This window comes from Megascapheus bottae, chromosome 2 (assembly GCF_031878675.1).
Source record: "Megascapheus bottae isolate mThoBot1 chromosome 2, mThoBot2.hap1, whole genome shotgun sequence".
Classification (NCBI taxonomy): domain Eukaryota; kingdom Metazoa; phylum Chordata; class Mammalia; order Rodentia; family Geomyidae; genus Megascapheus; species Megascapheus bottae.
In genome coordinates, this window is record NC_143510.1 from 34,439,352 (window position 1) to 34,463,960 (window position 24,609).

A 24,609-nucleotide genomic window follows, 5' to 3' on the forward strand; every position below is an offset into this window, starting at 1 on the left:
TGGAAGAATTCACCAAAGTCAGGCCTTAGGTTAAGCTTCTTTATCCAGCATGCAAGAATTTGGAGGCAACTTAGGAGGTGTGACATTCCACTGGAGCTGCTGCAAGAGACAAGGCTGCTGCTATACATCCTGTCCAGCCTTACTCCACAACTCTACAACTGCTTCCTGACTGGAACTAAATAAACCCTTGGTGGTGGGACACTGTATCTGTGCTAAGTTCAAAGTCCCCTAGGTCATGGGAGAGAAAATAAAGTAAGGCTGCCCCTAGCCTTTTGCAGCCATGGCCATCTTGGTGACTATGGCTTTGTGAGGGGAATTCTCCACCCCGTGATGAGAACTCTAGGGGTGAGAGGTGTTAAATGTGAATGAGGGCTATGGTCAAATAAAAAAAAAAGAGAAAGGTTAGTAAAGGTTTTGGGAGAGGGGTTGAAAAAAAATGGTTTATGAAGGATAAGAAAGGATCTCAAAGGAATTGTCTTCAAGAAATGTTCATGTGAACTATAGAAGGTTTGAGTATGTAGCCAATGGTATGAGTATATGTTGAGTAAAGTTGGTATGCAGTTAATGCAGCAATGTAAATAGAGTGCACTGATGTGAGGGGTTGCTATGGTTGGATGTATATTTCCTAATTGTGAGGGTTTTTCTTGGGTGCAGAACTAGGAGCGCACATTGTATGCTCCTCCAAACCAAAGAATGTTGTCTACCAGAGTCTGATAACAATTGTTGCCCCCCCCCCCCAGCCATGTGCTATCTCAGCTGACACTGCTAACCATGATTCAATCCAGTTCTTACAGGCCTTACAGGTTGATTGGGGGACATGTTCATCGTCTGGTTTCTAACATCCTGGCACTCAAGTGTACCTGCACTGTGATACCCAGCATTCCCAACCACTGTAAAAGTAGCTGGAAAGAGCTACTGGACTCATCACTCCTAGATGGAGACAGCATGTTTGGACAAACCATGATGGAGTAATGTAAGATAACCTGGCAGCTAGAAAAAGGAGACTTGAGCAAGGAAGAAGCAGGGGTCCCAAGGATAGTGTATAAAAGCTTATCCAGCTGGTCTCCATGATGACATCCCGAATATCTGCAATTGCAGGATCCTTAGCTTTACTAATGTTGCTCTTGGCCCTTGCATTGTAAACATCATAATGACCATTTGTACAAAGGAGATTTGGAGTGGTCAAAAGGCCAGTGCTGAGGACTCAATATGGCCCTTGTGACAGAAGGACATAGGGTGGGAGGAAGAGTCAAAGATTTGACTCATTTTCCAAAAGGAGGGGGGAATGAAGGGACCACTTTCTTGACTTCCCCAAAATCCATCCCCTATAGGCATTTCCCATCTTTATGAAAAGGAGGACTTGACCTAAGACGGGGCTGCAGAATCCCTGATAATAGCTCAGATTACAAGAGCAGTTAAACCAGGTGGAGCTACCAGAATTCCTCCCCATCCCACCCCCCCTTGGCCTGCCAGGGAATTCCCTCCCCTTCCTTTGTCTTCAGAACAGTGTGCCAGAAGCCCATCGAGATGATAGGTCAGTTCAAACAGCAAAAGTGTCAGTGGTTGCCCCAGCCATCAATCAACCATGCTGAATTCCATTGGCCACCTGTGTATGGCCAGCCCAACCACATGGCTAGGGTCTATAAAAGTATCCTGTAACATTAGGCGGGGTCGCTCTCTCACACACATCCTAGAGGTGGCCCTGACCGGTCAGTATGATTCTCGATGCTAGGCGCAGAATAAAACTCTGTTTAACTTTAAAAAAAAAAAAAAAACATGGCTCCAGTGACAGAACACTTGGCTAGCAATCATAAGGCTGAGTCCAATCCCCAGTACTTGGTGGTGGGTGGAATCATAAAAATAAAAATAAAACATTAGGACAAAAAATAATATTGGTGATTTCTTAGTATTAATTATATGTTGAATGATATTATTTGGATACATATTACAATAATTCCAACATATTCAAGTCAGTATCAACTATTTCCTTTTCTTCTAAATGTTCCCTTAGAAATCTTAAAAATTCTTCCATGGTTCACATTTGGATAGAGGTAACCCAGACTAACACTAAAAGAATGTATAATATAAACACACAGAACAGTCACTGGAAATTTCAGCTGAAAGCAGGACCTGTTTTTTCAAGACTTCCATTCATATCTGAGTAGACTGAATAGATTTTCAGCCACCACAATGAATGGGCCCTCAAAAATGCACAACAGGGGGCTAGGAGTTTGGCCTAGTGGTAGAGTGCTTACCTAGCATGCACAAAGACCCGGGTTCAATTCCTTGGTACCACATGCATAGAAAAAAAGCTGGAAGTGGTGCTGAGGCTCAAGTGGAAGAGCTCTAACCTTGAGAAAGTCCAAGGACAATGCTCAGCCCCTGAGCTAAGCCCAGGACTGGCAAAAAAAAAAAAAAAAAAAAAAAAATGCACAACGGGACTGAAAGAGCAACCTGATTACCTTTGATCTCTAGATTGGGAAAAAGAGGCTGGGAAAGGGGAAAACACTCATGCAAGTTAGGGCTGGTAATGGAAAGACGAAACTGAATCAGCGTCAGGAGGACTCTAATAAAACACATAAGCAAACTCTCCTTACTCTCCTCCAGTCTCTCAGAAGAACACTTTCCAGTTTCTAAAATGCTTATAGAAGGCAACCAACTATGATGTCCTGCCAGTGGACTTCTGTAACCCCTGTGACTTACTTCTCCTAGCCACTAAATCATAGCTGAGAGAAAGATAAAAATATCAGAGCAATTACGAGAGGGATATCCCAAAAGTTATTTACTTCAAGTAGAAAGAGTCAAATTTTTCTGCCTGGACATTTTTGCTTTTGCAATTCAACTTCTCACCTCTGTCTGTCAGTATAAATCACAACACAGGATTTTAGTGGGAAAGCACTGGTTATGAACTCATTCATTGGAATGAGTGGGTTTCAGCCATTATGTATTAGCTTACTTAGTCTCTTAGCAGCCTCCAGAGCTTCATTTGCAGTGTTTGCTACAAAGAATCTTTGGACTCTCACTCCATGATCAGACATCAGCTTCTTGCTCTGGTATTCCTGAAGGTTCAACCATCTTCTGGAGGTTAGTTGAATTCCCTAGAGAAAGGCAAGAGCACTTATTAATAACAAGAAAAATAACAATCAATCTATATGCTGTGTCTTATAGATACCATCAATAGGTAATGAAAATACAAGTTATACATAAATTCTTCACAATTATTTTCAATCAAAAATATTAAAATAACTATGCATATGCAAAATATTTTATTAAAAAACTAACAAAAATGGAATAATTTTAACTACATTATATATATATATTATGCAAAGTGGTACATGGAGCTATTATACATTTTAACTGTCTCTGAGTCTCCATTTCTAAAAGAGTTATTGTGAAAAATCTTAAAGACCTTATTACATAGCCTATGTCTCCTCCAAGACCCAAGTAGTTAAAGCACACAACATTACTTCAATCATTGTATTCACACTATTAATCACTTCAAGGTATCACCAGAAAACCTTTATGATTCTCTGAAGTCACTGAGCCACAGCCTAATTCACTTCCTTACCATAGTTTTCAATAAAGAGTAGACATATTCATTTTGAGTCTAATGATATTATCTCTTTACTGCACCAAAAGTTAATAAAATGATCTGAAAGATTATCCAGCAATTGGACTAATTCTTTTTTCCCCATATATTTTTTATTGTAATTAATAGAAAGGTTACATTATATTCACCAGATAGAGTGTGCATTACTTTCTAGTGTCTTGGTCCCCATTTCCCTCCCCCTCCCCCACCCCTCATCTTGTTTTCCCCCCTTTCCTATCTGATTTCAATAACCAAATATGCATATATCCAACATATCAGATAACAAGGTGAAATACTGTAACAATATTTGGACTAATTCTTAAACTACAACTTGCATATTACAGTAATCTGGTTTAAGTAGAGGTGGTTTTCCAATTGCACTATCAATCACTTTTTCGTTTCTGTTAAAAGAATAGCCAAAACACAGGACTACATAAGAAAATAAATTGCTGGTTTTGTTTTATCTAACAACATCAACAACATATCCTAACAAATCTACAAACACTTTTTAATAAAAATAACAGGAAAAAAGTGAGCACCCTAAGTTACACCATGAATTAGTTACATCATCAATAATGATGCAAAGGAATTTGCAAAAGGTAAGGTAATAGTACCATTAATGCATACTAAAACTTCAGTCCACATAACTGGGTTACAAGATTATGGAAAGGCACCTTGTACCCACCCAGCAACTTCATCAATGTTCTCTATGTGTTCAATGGCAGTAAAAGGCAAACCATACACATCACTGAGGCCTCAGGGATTAACCAAATGGGACATGAGCTTTCAGGACCTCTAACATGTACCTTCTTTTCAAATCTCCAAACCACAATGCACTCATGAGTTCTTTTGAACCAGGGATCAAAGAAGCTACAGAACGGTATAACTGGGCTGAGTAAATCTTCTTTTGTATTTATAAGCAAATACATTAATTTAGTATATGGAAAATATGAAAGATGACAAATAAGTCCAATATCTTGTCGCCTGATATAGACAATTTTGCATTCCCTGAAAATGACCACCTCTAAGAATAGAACAGTACAAGTCAATCCATACACTTGAAACACAATTTTTGCATACAAAACTTCAATTTTTACATGAACAAGTCTATAGATAGCTCTTACATCTTTATCTACATACATATACATATATGTAATAATGTTTTTAGTATAGAAGTTGACTGAAGTATTTTTTGATATAATGGTAGTAGGCCACAAAGTATAAAATAAGCAATGCTCACATTACGAACAATGTTTGTTAGTTGGGGTTTTTCGTTGTTAATTTTCTAAGTTCTTAAGTCTTAATGAAACATAACTTGAAAAGCAAAATTTAATAAATGAACACTCATCAGCTTAATGATGTAAGTAGTATGCCAAACAACATTCCAGAAAAATGTAAGTGTATAGAGTTACTAAAAAAACCCTCTAATGAAAGAAAACATTACAGATTTCATGTATGTATTATCTTAGATGACTTTTAAAAGGCAAATGGGAAGAATCAATACATCAAGTTGGTGTTGATGTACCAATTCAAGGCCATTAACCAAAGAAAAAAATATAGTTTGAAAAACACATTTGAGAGAAACTAAACACAGCCACCCATGTGGTCATGGTCAATTCCTTTTCATTAGAGCACTCGCTGTATTAATTTTAGATATGTTAATGCAATCTGCTGCAAACTAATTGCAATTGATCCAGAGACCAGCTTCATAGACATATAATACATATTGACCGTTTCTACATTGACTCAAATGAAACTCAGCTTAGAGTCTGTTGCTCTTAAATTGAAAAGGAAGACAATGGAGCCTAGTTCCAAAGCCAGTGCTGATATCCAACTAATCAGCCCACAATATCATCCATTCACAAAATCATCAGTTATTTGCACTCAATCTAAAACTTGGAAAAGAAGAGTCACTGACTAGATCTAAACTTCATTAAATCAGGACTACTTATTAATAAGTTGTGATGAAGTGTTTTTTTGTTTTTTTTTAGTCAGTCATGGGGCTTGAACTCTGGGCCTGGGCATTTTCCCTGAGCTCTTTAACTCAAGGCTACTACTGCCCTACCCCTTGAGCCACAGCTCCACTTCTCATTTTCTAGTGGTTAATTGGAGATAAGAGTCTGATGGACTTTAATGCTCAGACTGGCTTTGAACCACAATCCTCAGATCTCAACCTCTTGAGTAGCTAGGATTACAAGATATAGAATCAGTCCAAAGGTCCCTCAGTGGACAAATGGATCAAGAACCTGTAGTATATATACAAAATGGAATTCAATGCTTCCATCAGAAAGAATGATATTGCAACATTCATAAGGAAATAGAAAAACTTGGAAAGAACTATATTAAGTAAATCAAGCCAGACCCAAAGAAACACAGGTTGTATAATGTCCCTCATTTGTGGTAATTAGAATGTGCTTATTAATCTACAAATAAACACAATCGATAGTAAAAGATTTAAAAAAATTACACTTAGGCATGATAAATTAAACAAGACTCAATGAGATCAAAGGAAGATATTCTTAGTGGGGGATCACAAAGGCTCATCAGCTATGTGCATATGATCACATAAAATAATGTTTATCAAGTAAGCACCAAGAAATGGAAGCAAAGTTTTTGTCAGGGGCAGGAAGTTTGGCCTAGTGGTAGAGTGGTTGCCTAGCATGCACAAAGGCCTGGGTTCAATTTCTTGGTACCACATACATAGAAAATAAGCTGAAAGTGGTGCTGTGGCTCAAGTGGTAGAGCTCTAGCCTTGGGCTCTAGCCCAAGGACAGTGCTCAGGCCCTGAACTCAAGCTCAAGGACTGGCAAAAAAAAACCCACAAAAAACAAAAAACCAACATTTTGCTTTTCGTTTTTGTTTTGTTATTTTTTTCTCTGTGTTGCTGTTTGTTTTACTTGTGTACCTTTTAAGTCCATCTGTTTGGGGGAGTTCAAGGGGGAGCACAGAAATGGTGGAACAAAGGACACCAGACACTTTAAAATGAACTATACAACTTCTGGGGAACAGGGGTGGGGTGGGGGAGGAGAATGGGAGAAAATGAGGGAGAGGTAACACTTTAAAAATAAATGTACTTATTATCTTATGCAACTGTAACCCCACTATACATCATCCTTACAATATAAATAAATAATAAATAACAAAGAGAAAGAAAAATCTGTGCTGAGTCCAGAGAGGAACAATTAAAGCATGATCAGGTGAGAAAAAAAGTTAAGAAGACATTTACTAAGCAAATGAGGGATATAAAATATGCTAGAAATATTAATTATTGAGTACTAATAATAATTTCATTTACAACTGAGCATATACACTATACTAGATACTATACTGAGTGCTCATGTAAAAACAATTATGAAAAATCAAATATTATTCTCTGGGGCTGTCATAAGTGCAGATCAATACATATTCCTAGACTTGTTCCTTCTAAATATTTCCTTGTCTTAGCTGAAATTGAGTGATGCCACATAGGTAGTTCCAACAAACATTAAATTGCCCTCCCTCCTACTTCATCAAGGTACTCTTTTTCTTGAAAGGAGGAACTGCAATATTCAAGATGGCAGATGATTTACCAGCCAGAAGCCACAAGAAAGAAAAATGTATCCCAGGTAGTCCAAAATAAACATACAGTGAAAAGCAAACTTTGTAGACTTTCAGCCAGATAGTTACATTCACAGAGAACAGTTTAACTCCAGAACACAGTCTATCCTGAAAAATATAACAACCTTACAAGTAAGAAAACCCAGCAGAAAGTCAAAGTCACTTGGTCAAGTGCAAAGCTTCTCAGATCAAATTAATGAAACAGCTCTCTGACACTGTTGATTTCTTGTGTGCCATATTCCCAGAATCTGGAGATACAGATTGAATAGAGATGAGTAACATAGTGTCCTTGTCTTCAAAAGACCAAAGTCTACCAGGAATATAACTTGCATGAAGCTTTGCATAACACTATAAGGAAAAAAATGTAATTGTTCCAGGCTATGAGTTATATCTAGAATTTTCCATTTTGTAGTTTTGAACTACAATTATTAGCATTAAATTAAAAATGGATAGGGAAAATTTGTCCTGTCATTTGCCTGCTTGCCCTCAAATCCTTACATGTGATAGAGTTCTTGAAATGTATGTGGGGAGGGCAGGGGGCTACATTTTCTGTCTCACAGAACCACCATTACATAAACTCCTGTTACATATGAAGAAGCTCTAAAACCTCATTTCCAGCTTTCAACAGCAGTGACCACAGAGGAATACAAACAAGGAATTAATTGTAAACACAGAGGAAAATATATTTCCTTATCATTACAGGCATAGTAAGGAAGACAGATGCTCAGTGGGATGTAGCAGGCCTAAGTTGGGATGGATCTTTGAAACCCCACTTTTTGCCAATGTTGTTCTGTATGCAAATGAGTACCCATAAATCCACCTAGGTCACATTACTTGAATGAGGCTTCAAATAAATGTGTTGGCATCAATAAAAAGACAAATACAACTCAATGTGTCTCAATATGAGCGTCATAAAATAAAAGGCCTGCTTGTTTCAAACAGGCACTGATGAAGTAGCTACTTTAACTGTGCTGTCCTGTAAAAGAGATTAAGTGGAATCCTGATTGTAAGAGGAATAAGAAGAGTACTTTTCTGTTTACGGTTTAATGTAATGATGGCAGCATGTCATCTTCTCCTGCAGCATGAAAACAGGCTAAAGAGGTAGAAAAGCAGCCATAGTGTTTAGAAGTACAAACTTTTAAAAGGAAGAAACAATGCCAGATGGAGAAGAAAGAGAAAGAACACAGTATATTTTATTAAGTTCAGGATAAAGTGCAGTGCCTTAACTTGGAGTTATCTAAGAAAATAAATCAAGTCTTTTGTCTAGAATGGCAGTACTGGCCATTATTTCCATTTATAGCCCTGCTTTGCATGGTGGAGGAAATTAATGAGTCCTCTGTGGCTAAGTCTTTAAACTGTAGGAGAGGTACAGAGGGATCTTACCTACTATAGGGACAAGAAAAATGGCACTTGAAATGACTTGCCTCTTTTATAAAATGAAGAGTACCATCTGTCCCATCCTCAAATATGAGGTTTGAGGGTTAACTGAGTTACTATGTGTAAATCAATCAGAACAGTGCCCAAGATAAATACTCAAATATTTTAGCTGTGTCAGTTCAGTTATTATACAGAAATATAATAGACAAGAAGTATAATACACACTGGCAATCATCAGAGTAAAAAAATCATAGGAGAATTCATAAATGATAAAATGAAAAATACCCACAGTGCCCTTGTATTCATTCTAAATGCATGTGGGAAGGTATTTTTAAACTCTAATTGTGGAATCTTTATACCTGAATCATTCAACAATCACAAAAAGAGACAGAACAGCAATTTGCAATAGGAAGAATCAGAAAAATCTCATATTCAGTTAGCATCTTAAAATGTGTTGCTTGTGCTGAGTAAATTCACTTTTCAACTCATTTGAACTAAGATTTCTATCTCAAAGAGGAGGAAATATGAAAGCCAGAGACTGCCTAACTTGTCCAAGACTGCTCCACTACTTAAATGAGAGTCAAGTTTTGAATCCAAGTCCTTTAAAAACCCTTTCTATTACATCTATAGAAATACATATAAAACCTAACTACACTGTTTTTCATTAAAGGACAGCAACTGAAGCAGCTGACAAATTAGAATTAAGATACTTTAGTGTGGTATTCTTATTAGAGTAAGTGAGCAGAGAGGTAAAGGCATTAAAGTTTCATGATGAAGAGTATAAAACTCTCCTTTACAGGAAATGAGACGAGGATCAGAGACCCAGGACAAAGCATCTTGACTACACTGGAAGTCTGTCAGTCTAAGGCTTAAGAAAGGTCAGCAACATCTGCTTAACAAAATAATAAGTCCACCTGTGCTGTCAGAAAAGAACTGAAAATTCAGCTATCAGACAACCCAGAAAATAGATTCAGAGCAAGTTCCTGTATTATATGTCATTCTTCTTGGGGTTCCTTGACAACATCTTCCATTAATTATTTTGAAGAAACCAGGTACAAGTGAACATATCCGAGTACCATGAATTTCCAGAAAGTCAGCTGCACGCTGCAACACTACCTCATTTAATTCAACCAAAGAGGAGTGACACAGATGAGCTCATCAAGTCTCAGAAAGGCCAAGTGCCTGTTTGGGGGCACAGAATGGTTAAAGGCAAAGTCATATTTCAAAAAAAGTATGTTTGAGTACAGAGCCTATGTCCTTCAATGAGAGAGTATGGTGAACAGCTGGGTCCTGAACCTTGAAGACAACTGGGCAGGAGGAGAAGTAAGAGGCAGCGGCCCTGGTGTGTTTCACAGCAGGATGGAAGAGATATACTGAATACAGGATGGGAAGAAAAGATAACTCTCAATGAAAGAGGCTGCTACACAGATTTCACTAAGTCAAAAAAAATTAAAATTCCCAAAGATATGGCCTGGCTCTTCACTTTAGGTTCAGTTGAAAAGCAGCCTACATTTTTTTTAAACAACAAAGAAAAACGTAAAATTCTTTATAGTAAGGATAAATGCTCCAAGGAGTATTCACTCCCTAACTTCATGCTGATGCTCTACTAAAGCACGAAAAGGAGAGGGAAAAACATACAAGCTTGATAAACATTAGCATATTAGCACAACAGCAGAAACAAATGTGTGAAAGGTTCTAAAATACTGAACAGCATCCTTTCAAAATGCCTGCCTGCTTCCTACTGGAGAGAGTGTTGGTTTCACCATGCAGCAAAAGAAAATCACGTTAATTTCACATTGTCAACAGAGATGAGCTAGACTGGTTTGTGGACTAAAAAAATAAATAAATAAAAGTTAAAGCAACATGAACATGAACACATACTGGCATTTAACTTTGCTATGGTTTTCATGTCACCACCAGAAATCTTGGGGAAGTTCAATCCCATTATGAAGTATTAAGAAATAGATCAGGCAGGACCTTTAAGAAGTTATTCATTTGAATGGATTAATCCACTCATGGATCAGTGTATTAATGGGTTATCCACTGCTGTAAACACCAGTGCAGTTGGTCTCTTGGATAGAGCACTCTCATCATATGATGTCCTGCACTGCTTAAGACTGCAAAGTTCCTATGCTCTCAGGTGTGGGTGACATCAGATATATCAGTTCTCTAGCATCACCAGCCCAGGAGGACAGACAGGGGAGAAAGATATGAGCACATAAAAGGTGAGTGTAATTACAAACAATAGGAAGTGCTACACAAGAAAAAGAATATAAATGACGCATTACAAGCACCAACTTCAAGGCAATGACACCCATGTCAAGACCTAAGGAAAGAAAGGTGGTAGATACATGCAGACACTGCAAGTGCAGAGCATAAGAGATTGACAGCATGTTCCAAAGCTCAGAGAGATGAGGCAGGGAGACTCCAAACTCTGGAAGGGTAATAACAAGCATAGGAAAGTGTACAGGGTCCAGACCATTAGACATACACATCAATACTTGACAATATTAGTTTGTGTGAATGTGGTGAGTTTTTTTGTGCTTGCCAGTCATAAACATTCATTTCTTGAAATAAAATCATAAGGTTTTTCCTTGCCCAAACTGGCCTTTGTATTATACTTAATTATTGACATTCCTGACATTATTCCACTACATCAGAGCTGCTGGGTCTTTGATCTTATAATCTTCTTCCATTATTTATTTAATTTCAGCAGGCAATAGCAAACTTCCCTGCTATAGTACCATCAGGCTACAGTGGCTGGTCTGAGCTTCCCCCTAAGGAAAAAACAGAAGGCCTCCTCTGAATTAAGACACCCTGTAAAAATAACAAAACAGAAAAAACAGAAACTAAGGATCAATATGTTATAGTACATCTAATGGAATACTGTAAAGTGATTCAAACAAGTGAAACTGCTCTTCAAATGCGTCACTTCAGACATATTTTTCCAAAGTAAAACATATAGAGGAAAAACAGCACATGGCAGAACAAAAGGAGTAAGTACATAATAACATGGACATTCCAGATGAAGAAAAATTGTATTAAACTAAAAAAATATGTTATATGTATATATATATATATGTACATTTTTGTATCATTTTCCACATCGAAGGGGTCTGTCCCCCAAGAATCAGCTTTATACAAAACATTCAAAAATACATTACTGTGCAGTGACACTACAGCTATGGGCTCATTCTTCGATGTATAAAGGAGTGAGAGATCTTATGCAGCCATTAATTGCTCAGCTAACTCCAGCTGACCATATGAAACACTTATACTTGGCATCACAGCAGATCATTAGAATTTTTCTTTAACCACATTTCCTAAACATATCAGAATGTTTTTCAAGATTTTTATCTCCAATGAACTTCTGACACTGAATAAAATATCTGCTTATATTAATGCAAGAGAACACCAACCCTTTCAGGGTTGCTAAAAAGATGCAAATATAAGTGAAGCCAGGAAGTACCTAATACACATTCTCCACTGTGATTACAATGGGTCAAGTGCCATCTCTGCGCTTCAGGAATTGCTCCTTCACAAAGCCCTGCTTCCTTTCTCCATCTCCTCAGCTCCCAATTTGCTAGTCCTAGATGACTCCCTAAAGTCCTTTCCAATAAATTCAGCTCCAAGCTTGCAAGGTGCAGACTTTATTTCAATCTTCTCACTCCTGCTCCTTCTAACAATCTAATAGTGCTTAATGGTTTAGGGTACATTTGAGTTTAATAAGATTTACCTGATAGCAATAGACTTCTCATAGCTTCTTTATAGCAGCAGTTTGGGCGACCTCACTAACTCAATCTCAAAGGCTCACCTGTCACACTGGCATGCAGAGAAATGACTTGGAGAGGTATAACTGAATGACCTTTGCTGGGGAAATTCTTGAGATCATCTCTGTGACATTTTGAATGTTCTCTGTGCAAAATAGTAATTGTTATCTCCAAAGACTAACATCCACTAGTTATGTTTAGAAGGACATTTCACTCTTGTTAATGAATATTATTGAAATTCAAAAATGATCTTAGATTCTTTTCCTCTTTTGAAGAAAAATTACAATTTTTTACCAATTTCCATGTGAGATCTCAATTTATAAGAGAGATTACAATCTCAGGGAATAAATTCCATTATTCTCCCTAACATTCCACATCAACTATATTAGTTATGAAAGAAAACCTTATACTAGATCTTTCCATTCAAATCATCCATCTCATCTTGATCTAGTCATTTCAGTTTCCTTAGCTAGTGAGGGGAAAAAAAGAATAACCTAAATCTTCATCCATAAATTAAATCATAAAAGGAAAATCCTAGTCAAGTTTTCAGGAAGCTAGCCAATGTGATAAAGAAAACTTCAAAGTAATCACGAAAAAGAAATTATTCCACAATGTAGAACACAAAGAACACTTAAAAGAAAGCTGCTGTGCACTTGACAGATCACTATGAGGACACAGACCTCAGAAAAGGATACACAGAAAAAAAAAAAAACCCCACCGGAGAAAATCTGGCGCCTAACATCCAAGCAGCAAAAGAACCAACAGTCTAATTATATGATACTCCTCTTAACTTGGGAGTGTAGGGTGTGGGAGGTAAGGAGTACAAAAACCTAAGGAATGCCAATAAAGTTTAACCCAGTAATTTCATTTCAGGAAAAAACTAGTGAATTGCTATGTAGCATTATTACAACTCAACAACTGGTTCAAAATAAAAGCAAAAAGAGAACAAGAGCTATAATAAAAAAAAATATGACAGTGACTAGTGACATCAAGGCACGTATTTCAGGAGTCTAACCTGTCCAAAGCAACCTGACTTCCCTACCCAAGAGAAAGGAGTGGAACCTGAATATTCTAACAACCCTACTAAGTTAAGCAAACCCCACTTTGAAACTATTTGAAAATCTACCAAGAGTAGCCTGATCCCCATAAATTTAGACACAATTGAAAAGGCACATAATAAATGACAAAAAAAAATGCCCTATCATTCTGAAAATGTCTTGGATTTTGGTAAGTCTATCCTAGAAACCTGTTTCAAACACACACACACACACACACACACACACACACACACACTGTGCATATGTATACATTACATGTATTATTTGTTAATATATGTGTGCCACGTCTGATGTGTGGAAAATAAGCTTTATTTACAACATTCTGCTCTCTGTCCCATTCTCATCATGCATCTCTAAAAACACAAAATCACATTAATTCAGCTATGCACATTGTACTTATAAAAAAAAGCATCAAAGGTTATGCATTATAAGTACAAAAGGCACTGTACTCTATTTGCTATGCAGAAATGAAATTGAAGCACACATGAAAAAAAAACCACTCCTAAATTAACCATTCTGCAGATTGCAAAAGAAATGTTAAAACAAATTATAATTGCAATGTATTGTTTATATTATTTGTAAGAAATATAAAGCCCTTAATCCCAAACACCTTAAGAGCAGAATGAATGAAAATCATTTAAACTGTAGACTTCAGTGGTTCTATTATATAGAAAGATAAAATACTGATGGCCAAGATCATTAACCACAGAAAATAATACATTTCTTTTCTTTGGAAAAACTGTTAAAGAAAAGATATTTACATTAATCTTACAAGCATTTAGTATGAACTCCCTATGTAGCATTAATGGCTAGCTTAAATGTAGTTTTACAGAAAAGAACATCAAAGTCCAAGATAAATGGCCAAATCTTCAGCTCAATATCAGCAAATACTAAAAATATGCATTGTACTATGCCATGCTCCCCCAATCTGACCAGGTCAGACATCACTAACCAATCTCCTCCTTTGTCCCAAAGAATGACCTCAGCCTCAGCATCCTCATTACATACTATTCCAAATGGAGATGAACAGGACTTGACATACGAGGAGAAATTTTGCCTATAAAACTGTCACAATCACTCCTTCTGAGTCCTACATCAGCAGATTCTATTGTTACAATTACATCTACCCACTATGTACTAGGTGTGGTTGCTTTCTCAACAATGGAAGAAGTGAGCATTAACAGAGCTATAGATATATATATATATATATATATAAACCAAAAAAAAAAAACACCTAAAATATCAACTCTTTGGTCCTATAAGAACAAGTGTGCAGAACTCTAGTCTAAACAGAACAAACAGCACTGAGTTGCAAGGAACACCTTCTACCTCACTCACCACATACATCAAGCAGCCTCCTGGGGCTTTATTAAATGTATCTACCCTATGGGTTTTGGCCAGCCTCTATGACTCATCAGAAAAATCGTCTGGCCCACATTGCAGATGAAGATCACCAATAATGATGAGAGTGGGCACAGAACCAAAAGGGATCAAGAGAGGAAAATTCTGGTTATATTATTTTCCAACTCAGCAAAACAACCCATCAAATTCCCAATTACCATGGCATTCTATGACAGAAAATACAGAATGAAAAGTTCGATTAGGAGCTATTGAATACAAGTTTGCTTGTTTACACTTTTATTGGCATATATTATCAGTGTAAGGTTTCATTGTGATCCTATGTACAGTGTACACTGAACAAGTTCACAACTCTATTACATTCCCTTAGCTCCTCTTCTCAAGCTCCACTTTTTTAAAGTGTTCGGCGGGTTTCATTATACTATCCATATTACATATGCATGTATGTGTGATGTATGTACATATGTTCTATTAGAATACTTTGTGAAATCCAAGTTTTGAGCATGTTTTCAGTAGACTGATACAATGAGATTCCTTGAGAAGTAGGATCTTTAGTAGTTTCTTCTCCAATATATTACAAAGATAACCTCAGAATAAAAACAATCCAATGTAAACTTCGTTTTTCCTAAGTAGTTTCATGACAATTCCAGACCTGTTCTTTCTCTTTTCACTAACATAGTAACAATTAGCTTATCATTTTTAATTTGTGGGACTCTGCCTTGAAGCATGCATCACAGTAAGTACCAAAACAAAGCAGGCACTCCAAAAATGCTTTTATTTTATCACAATAAGCAACTGAACAGTCAAAGAAATCTTATTTGATCTTTCTGAGACTAAACTAAGGTAGGCAAGAACATTTCATAATCTTTCCTGCTAAATTTGTAAATCTGAGCTCCAGTTTTGCTCTTCACCTTCCTCAATGTGGAAGAATGTATAATACACAACTTCTGTAGTTTTAAATTTAAGTGCTTACTCTAGAAGAACAATGAAAATAAAATGTTTTTGAAACTGTAAAAGGACACAATTCTTCTGTTTGACTTGGGAGCTCTGTATCAAATGAAGGATTTACCAGGAAATTTTGAGTATTTCTCATCCCTGCAGTCATAAACTATACTTTATACCAAAATTAATTTCTGCAGTAAATACAGAAAAAGTTACCAAATTTTGCATGTTTTGAAAAGTTAAATTCTAAACCAAAATCCACATGGTTACTATAATTCCTGCATTCTATATTTGATTCCCTCATGTTTTGGAATGTATAGAATAATAAAACAAGTATAATTTCAAGAACTTATTCCCCATATCTACATAAAATTAATAAATATCCCAAACTGAAATGCCAGTAAAATACCTAGTTATAGTGAGTACATTTATAAGAATCAAGGTTTCCTGGTATTCTTTCAAAAGAGAAATTTGACACCTCATGACCTCCCCCTTTTATACTGAAATTCATGGGTAAGGGATTTTACGGAAAGAGGCCTTCTCTCTTGTGGATGTATGGAGTTTTAAGATGAGATGCGATAACCCATGCCCCCCTCTCTGGATATACTGACTCTTTGGGAGAAATCCCAAAGGCTGGGATTCCAAGGCTGGAGTTCTTTCACCCATGAATCACAGAACACTCTGGGGACAGCCCCCAATGGACACAGCTCTCCCTTGGTGTGGGTGACTGAGTTTCTTTCATGTCACCTGGAAGGCAGTCACAAAGAGAAGATTCTTGGGAGGTCTTTTGTTCATTGGCTTGTGTGTGTGTTAAACTCAAAGCAAGCAACAATGATTTGAACTTCCAATTCCCAGTTTCTAGTGAACATCTGCTTTCCCATGATGAATACAGTTTGAATCTAATCTCAGAACAATACTTCACCTTGATTTCTTTCACAACGTCATCTTCCCTCCCATCCAAATCCATCCTTGATCTCTGAAATTTTCTGCAAAATTAAGTTTTCCAATAAATATGTTTGTTTTAAACTAAAAACAAAGGAAAAAGAATTAGGTTTCCTATCAATGTCTATGTTCAGTGAGTTTATCTGGCAATCAATGAAGTGTAAACACCATTAGATAAAAACTGCATTTCAAAGGACAGCTGTGTGAAGCACCCTAAGACTGGAAAGTACCCTCAGAGGAAATGCCCTGCAAACATGGACCTGTTTCACTGCTGATATCTTCCTTCAAGAATCCTCTGCAGTTTCAGCCTAATTTGAATTATTTTCTAAGACCTTCCAATATTTGACTATTTTATAAATACTTTCCATATTTCATGTCTATCTAGAAGTTAGCATTGTTTTACCTGTTATCAATTAGACCAACAGTAAGTACTCTCTGAGTAGAATAAAGTAACTATTCTATAAGCATGATATTCATATGGACTGAATAACACCAAACAAAGCTAGTCTCCATCCTAGGCATGTTCCACATACCACCTAAACTTAGTGCTTTATCATCTTTCTCTGGTATCACACAGGTACTGCATGATGCAACTTCAAAACCAGCGCACGGAGTGTCCAGTATACATAAAAACCTCCAATAATTTCTTTTTTTCTCACCAGCTCTGGACTAGGACCATGAACATCACTAGTATACCATCACAAACCTGGAGGACTCCAAGCAGACTTCAAAAATTCCAGTTTAAACGGGTATACTGACTCACATTTGCAATACTAGCTACTCAGGAAGCTGATATCAGGAGGAATGGTTTCAGGACAGCCCAGGAGAGAAATTTTGAGATTCTCCCATCTTAAAAAGAAAAAGCTAAGCATGGTGGTTGTGTGTGTATAGCATCCCAGCTATGGTAGAAAGCAGACATAGGACAATTTTGGTCCAATCCAGCCCAGGCAAAAAGAGAGCCCCTCAAAAACAAAGCAAAAAGGACCAGAGACATGATTCAAGGGGTAGAGTGCCTAATCAGCAAGAGCAAATCTCCAAATTCAAACCCTAGTACAGCTCCTTTTCCTCCCCCCAAATCTATTGTATCCATTCTAAACAAAATAAATTACTGCTCTTGTAAATGAAGTTTATTTCCATTTTTTCAGGCAATTTCTATAATTTGTTCCCCAACAGGAAGAAAATTTTCAGCAACATTTTAGCTACTGGACTCAATAATCGCCTCTGCAGAATCTAATTTGTTCAAGAAGATAGGGAGCAATTCATTCACTTATTCCTTTAACCAGAGTTCATTCAGCCTTCCAGTTTATACTAGTGTCACTTAACCTTTCTTTGCCAAGTTCAAGTTAGCAAATTCGATAGAACACAGTTGCAGAAAGTGGTATATTCACCTTGCTCAGAAATTTACTAAATTTCAGTTCAGATAACATCTAACTCCGGTTCTAACCTCCTGTTTGACAGTGTGCATACGTGTATAGATACACTACCTTAACCTATCTCCCTTTTCCTGCTTACTCTTGGCTTTACTGCTTAATAAGTATATACTCAACCCCTCCAAGCATTTATTTCCTTAACCATAAAACATAGATAATAGGCAATCTAAAATAACCTAGGACATTCAAATGCATTAAGGAAATCTGGTAACTCACTAGCAATTGTGCACAAGTAGTAGATTGTACATGTGGCTAAAAATCTCTGATCACACTCCTGCCTAGGCTGTGTGCCCTAGGTAAAATGATTTCAGAACTCTTGCCTACCTTCCTAATCCCAATAACTGTGACTTAACCTTATCAAATGCAGACAGGCAACTGAACAGTAGAAACAGTCTATTTACACACTGCATAGCAGACATAAGTGAAAATAGCTGGGATCGCAGTAAAGAATGATTCATGGGTGACACATATCCACACTCAAACTGCAAGCTCTGTCAGTTAGGCAGCAGCTTAGATCTTAGTTTTTTACTTTTGCTGGGCCACTTACAGTCAGCCTCCTGCATGTTTCATTCAGGGGATACCTTCTTATTTGAGCAGTTACAGAATTCAAGACCTACTCTCTTCTGACTTTTTCCTTTCTGAGCACCACCTCATTTTGCAGACATTGGGTGACCCTGATATATGTCCAATAATGCCTCAGGACAGAAAGACTACAGCTAATTTAGAGTTTATCCAGAATTGAGCACTATTTTTAAGACCAATGCCAGCTATTGAAATGAGAAACCAAAGCACATCTTTTCCTTCTAATTTGACTTTCCTTCAGCAACCCTCTATCAGTTTCTGTAGCCTGAATGTGGTTGCTTTCTGTATTTTGCCCAGAGTAGCTAGCAACTAGCCATAGAAAGACCTGTCTGTTAAGAGCTTACATGGCCATAATAAAAATGCACCCTGTTAATGATTTCCAATCCAGAAGGACTTGAGCAGAGGTACTTTTCCATTCTAAACAAAAGGGAGAAGTTTACCTTAGCCAGATGCGGCGCCAGGCACCCCTGACCAGCAGGGAAGAACGGACACCACCCGAGGATCCTTCTTGTATCACGCTTTTAATGAAGAGCAACTCGTTTAAAGGGAAAGCTGAAGCGGAGGGGCGCGGGGCAGGGAAATGCAACTGCTTATAAACAATCAAGGAACGCGGGACTTTTTCCATTGGCTGCTCTGTTGCTAGGGTCATTTTAAAACTCGGGATTGGTCAGGCCTCTGACGTCATACGCGCAGACTGGAACGAGCAAAGGCTCTGCACTCACACACCAGATAAGGGGAACTAAGAAGTTTGTATACAATGAGCGAGACAGGGGACAGGCGCCGTCTCGGCTGCTCCGGCTCCCCACAGCCAGATTTGCTGGCTATGCCTCTAATTCCAGCTATCCAGAGGGAGCAGAAATTGAGTGGGAAGATCACAGTTTGAGGCTAGCCAGGGTAAAGAATTAGTGAGCCTCATATTTCCATCAATAAGCTGGTCATGACATATGAACCTGCCATCCCAGCTACATGGGAGGCTGTGGGTAGGAGGAGGATCACAACCTGAGATCAGTCCTCAATCCACCACCCAAAACTAAAATGAGATTTTTTTTTTCTCAGAAATAACTGAAGCAGCCAGACACTGGTAGCTCACACTTGTAATCCTATCTACTCAGGGGGCTAAGGTCTGAGGATCCCAGTTTGAAACCAGCAAAGGCAGAAAAGTCCCCGCAAGACTCTCATCTCCAATTAACCACTCAAAAACCAGAAGTGGCCTGGCCTGGCGCAGATCTGAGGATCATTTCTCAAAATCAGCCTGGCACAAAAGTCCATGAGATTCTTATCGCCAATAACTACAAGAAAACTGGAAGTGGCACTGTAGCTCAAGTGGTAGAGTGATAGCCTTGAGCTGAAGAGCTCAGAGACAGTGCCCAGGCCCAGAGTTCAAGCCCCGTGACCAATAAAAGCAAAAACAAACAAAAATACATAAAAATACAAAAGTGGGGCTGTGGTTCAGAGTGGAGCACTAGCCCTGAGTAAAAGAGCTCAGAGACAACACCCAGGCCCTAAGTTCAAGCCCCATGACTGACCAAAAACAAAGATAGAGAAATGAAGTTTAAAAAAAAAAAAAAAAGCAAAGGTGTGGCTCGAGATACAGTACTCGCCCAGCAAGAATTCATTTTATTAAATGAGTTCAGAAACCAACAGAAACTCCAAAAATCAAGACTACCAAGAATAATCCTAGTAATTTGTCCTGAGATGCAAAAATTAAATATAAACCTTGAGATTTTTGACAATGTAACAGAGACCTAGAAAAAGATGAAGATCTTGGTGCAAATATGGTGGAAAATAGAGTATAACATAAAATGTAAAAATGATCAGCTGAAAACAAGCATGCATAACATTCCCTAGAGGTCCTAAAGAAGTGGAAAGTAAGCCCAGTGCAGTGGCTCACTTCTGTAATCCTAACTACTTAGGAAGCTGAGATCTGAGGATTGCAATTCAAAGCCAGCCCGGGCACTAAAGTCCGTGAGACTCGTATCTCCAATGAACCACCAGAAAACTGGAAATGGTGCTGTGGCTCAAGTGGTAGGGTAGTAGCCTTGAGCTGAAGAGCTCAGCGACAGAGTGCAGGCCCACAGTTCAAATCCCACAACTGACAAAAAAAAAAAAAGAAAAACAAAAAGAAGTGTAAAAGTCCCAACCCAGCATCAGAACAGGGCTGGAAAAGTGTACTTCTGACCAACTGGCTGAATAAAGTGCTATATGGAAAAAAAAAAAAATGCTTTGTCTAGGATCACCAGAACCATGTAATCAAATGCTTACTAATGTCTGCAGCAGAAAGAAAGACACACAGCAAAATCCTAAATATTTGCAATCTAGAATCAGAAATAAAGTTATGGAATTTGAGAAAATAAAATAAATTCATCAACATCATCATTATTAATATTACTGAGTGTCTTCAATATGCTTAGATATGATGTTTAGAGTAATTCAAATTTAAGTGAAATTTTAAAAGGGTATCAGACATGCTGAAATAAAAAAAAAAGTGGCTTGAATCTTAATAAGCCCATAGTACATGAACTGCTTCTAATTAGATTCAGGAATATGACTCCATTTGAAACCAACCAGGAGAAAACACTTATTCAGAAGATTTCAATAAAAAATTAATAACAGCTTGCTTCCACTTTATCACGCACAGATCTCAACAGTAGATTTTAAAAAACAAAAGTACAGCTTGTCTTGGAAAAATTATACTTTTGAGTCTTTCAAAAGCTAGGACATTTGAATCAATAAGGTGTAAGGGCAATTTACTGGCTTACAAAAATGAACAAAATACTTGCTATTAAAATGAGTGAAGTCTGTCACTAACATGGTTAAAGGGTTATATAACTATAACTACTAAATTCACAAGGAAAAAAGGCAAGCAAAGGCCCTTCCAATCTCTTCTTCATGGTTCAGATAGAGAACTTTTTCTCTGTATAAAGACAGTTGAGGATTTTAGAAGTTCCTTGGCCCAGGTTTTTCTCTTTCAGAGATAATTTGTGTAAATTAAATAGAACACAGAGGGGAGCACCTATGTCTCTGACAGCTATCCCCTATACCATATCATGGCTTGCTAAGAAGGAAAATTAAGCAAGGTAAATGTGGTCACCACAAAAAGTTAATCATGATAACTTTCTATTTCAGCCCTGGAAAGTGGTACTTACTCTATGTGTGAAACTACATGTTTGTCATATAGATTTTTATTTCAGAATTAATTCTATATTTCACAATTTTAAACAGCTTTAAATAAAAGTGTAAGCTTCAAGATCCTATAACTCTAGACTATCCTTTCTAGACTATCAAATCTAGACTATTATTTACAAGTTGGGTGAGTTTAGACAAACTATTTCACCTCCTAAACTTCAGTTTCCTGTTTTGTAAAATGAGAATAATGACAGATAATGATGATGACAACACACAGTACACAGGGTTGCTATTGACTATTTCAGAGAAAATACAGTTTTGGAGCCTGCTAACACTGATCGATCTCACAATGGCTCAGATATTGCCCTCTGCACTCTTTCCAAACAGATGCTGTGCTTGGCATTTCACCTTTTGGCTGACAGTGTGCAGTTGTTCCAACTGCTACAGGGCAGCACAGTGAATACAAGCAACAATCCTTGTAAGGCTAAGGGCCAGGCAAACTTGATTAAGAAAGCTAGCAGGCTGAGAATTTGGCTTAGTGGTAGAGTGCTCACCTAGCATGCACAAACACCTGGGTTCTATTCTCAGTACCACATACATAGAGAAAGCCAGAAGTCACGCTGTGGCTCAAGTGTTAGAGCTCTACCCTTGAGAAAGCCTATAAACTGTGCTCAGGCCATGAGTTCAAGAACCAGGACTGGCAAAAAAAAAAAAAAAAAAAAGGAAAGAAAAGAAAAGAAAAAAGAAAGCTAGCAAATTTGGGACTAGAGAACCATCAAAATGTAATCTCACAGGAAACCAAAACCACCAGGCTGATTTTAAGCATTTAGAGATTGAAGGCGTAGGAGAAACTACACAAGTATATGAAGACTGATAGGCAGATAAAAGGTTCAAATTCTACCTATGCCACTCAGCAGTGATTTGTGTTCCCTCTATGGTCTCCACACCACCCAGAAGCTCAGCCTAGGTGAGCACAGCCACCTCTCTGCCAATGCCTCTTCTAACCTTCACCAGGACCAGCTTGAAGAGAGGGTAATTGGAAGAACTATGCCATCTCTAGAAGTTTAACAACAAAAAAGTTATCTAACAATTAGGACCAGTCTCGTTTCGTAGACAATATCCAAGAAACACTCCCTCTTGAAATGAGTTCTCCAAAAACCACTCAAATATATCTTTTATTGGTAAACTCACAAACAGACCCACATGTCAGGATTATAATTTCCAACCCTCACACTGACACACATCTTGAGATTATTAGTTCAGTAGTTCTCAAATGTTAAAGAGGAAGGTTTTTGTCAAGGGCTCCCTGGAATATTCCAGGTTCATCACAGATAACATCTTAGAGCCCAGGAGTCTGAGTGTTAATAAGGCTCCCACACCAATATTAATTGCTTAGGGTAAGTTAATATTTTAGAGTTTAGCCATTCATTCAAAGATATTCTCCTGAAATTAACCATACACTATAATTTTTACTTACAATAATTTAGAATTTGCCCTAGGAAATATTCCAGAATAAAACTCTTGCTAAAGTGGAAAGGTCTAATAGATGTTTGCTTTCAGCTACCTTTTTAAGAAGTACAATCTTTGGATATGAGAACAATAAAATTTGAAACAAGGAGAGGTTATTTTTGCATCTAATGAACTAGAAAAGTCTTTAATTATAATATTTTATATCTGTACGGGTACCAGAAACAGTCTCATAGACTACAACATTCATTTCCTTATCTCTAAGAAGAGACTAGTGTTTTGTGAGGAATAAATGAATTAATCTGCATAAAGTGCCTAGAATAGGCACTGTTAATAAATGGTAGACATTACTAATATTATTGGTATTAATCACCACTGGTAAGAGATAGATTTATACCATATGGAGAGTGATATGACAGAATGTATGAGATTAGTAAACAGAAATGATGTTCAAGCATGTTCACTGCACCATTAAGAGTAGAATTTTAAGAGTAGGGTTTCTTTCCTAAATGGACAAAATTGTCCATTTAATTTTTTTATATATTTTTCATATATTTTTTCATATTTTTTATTTTAATTAATAGAAGGGTTACATTATATTCACCAGATAGAAGGTGCATTACTTCACATACATTGATACCCTTTCTCATGTAAGAGTAGAATATTTAAAAACAACACAATACTATAAGCTACAAAGGCACATGAATGTATCTTCCATCCTCAAATTCTCTAGCATGAGAAATATTTGCACAAACTTTTAATTCACACGAAAATATTCCAATATTTAATACTAAATATTCAAGAAATAAACAATCAATTGGTATGACTCTAATTTTTGATTAACTTTTATGATGCATAAGGTTGCAACATAAATGCTCCAAACTCTAGTTCAAAATGGTTTTTTCTAGGGCACAGGTGATTACAGCTGGCCTTTTTTTTCTGTCTTTTGATACCCACAGATTTCTCCAAGACTTTCACCAGACCCTCAACATAATGTAACATCTAAGTAGTAATCATCCAAGCCAGTGGAATTTTCTTGTTTTTTGTGCTGATCTGAGTCTAGGAGTGGGAGTTGTCCCTGACCTTTTTTGCTCAAATGAGCTTTTGGCTTTTTTTTTTTTTGGTCAGGATAATGTATAGTGGGGTTACAGATACATTTGTCAGGTAATGGGTACATTACTTCTCGAAACTTGATACCCCTTGTCATGTTTTTCTTCCCCTTTCCCTCCCCCCGCCCCTTCCCAATTTTGTTTTCCCCTTTTCCTTCCCCATTTCAAATAAACAAATAAACATATATACAATATACCAGATAACAAAGTCAGATACAGTAACCATATGAAATTAACCATATAAGTGGGGAAAAAAAGAGA

At 37.3% G+C, this 24,609-nt stretch overlaps 1 protein-coding gene across 3 annotated transcripts in view; it reads right to left on the reverse strand.

The window, feature by feature from the left end:
* Positions 1–24,609, reverse strand: part of Suclg2 (succinate-CoA ligase GDP-forming subunit beta) — a 206,645-nt gene that overhangs the window by 156,023 nt on the left and 26,013 nt on the right. For all 3 annotated transcript variants that reach the window (XM_090323807.1, XM_090323816.1, XM_090323825.1), the window contains exon 2: positions 2,957–3,098. In XM_090323807.1, the coding sequence (XP_090179933.1) occupies positions 2,957–3,098 (142 nt within the window). The remainder of the gene's footprint in view (positions 1–2,956; positions 3,099–24,609) is intronic.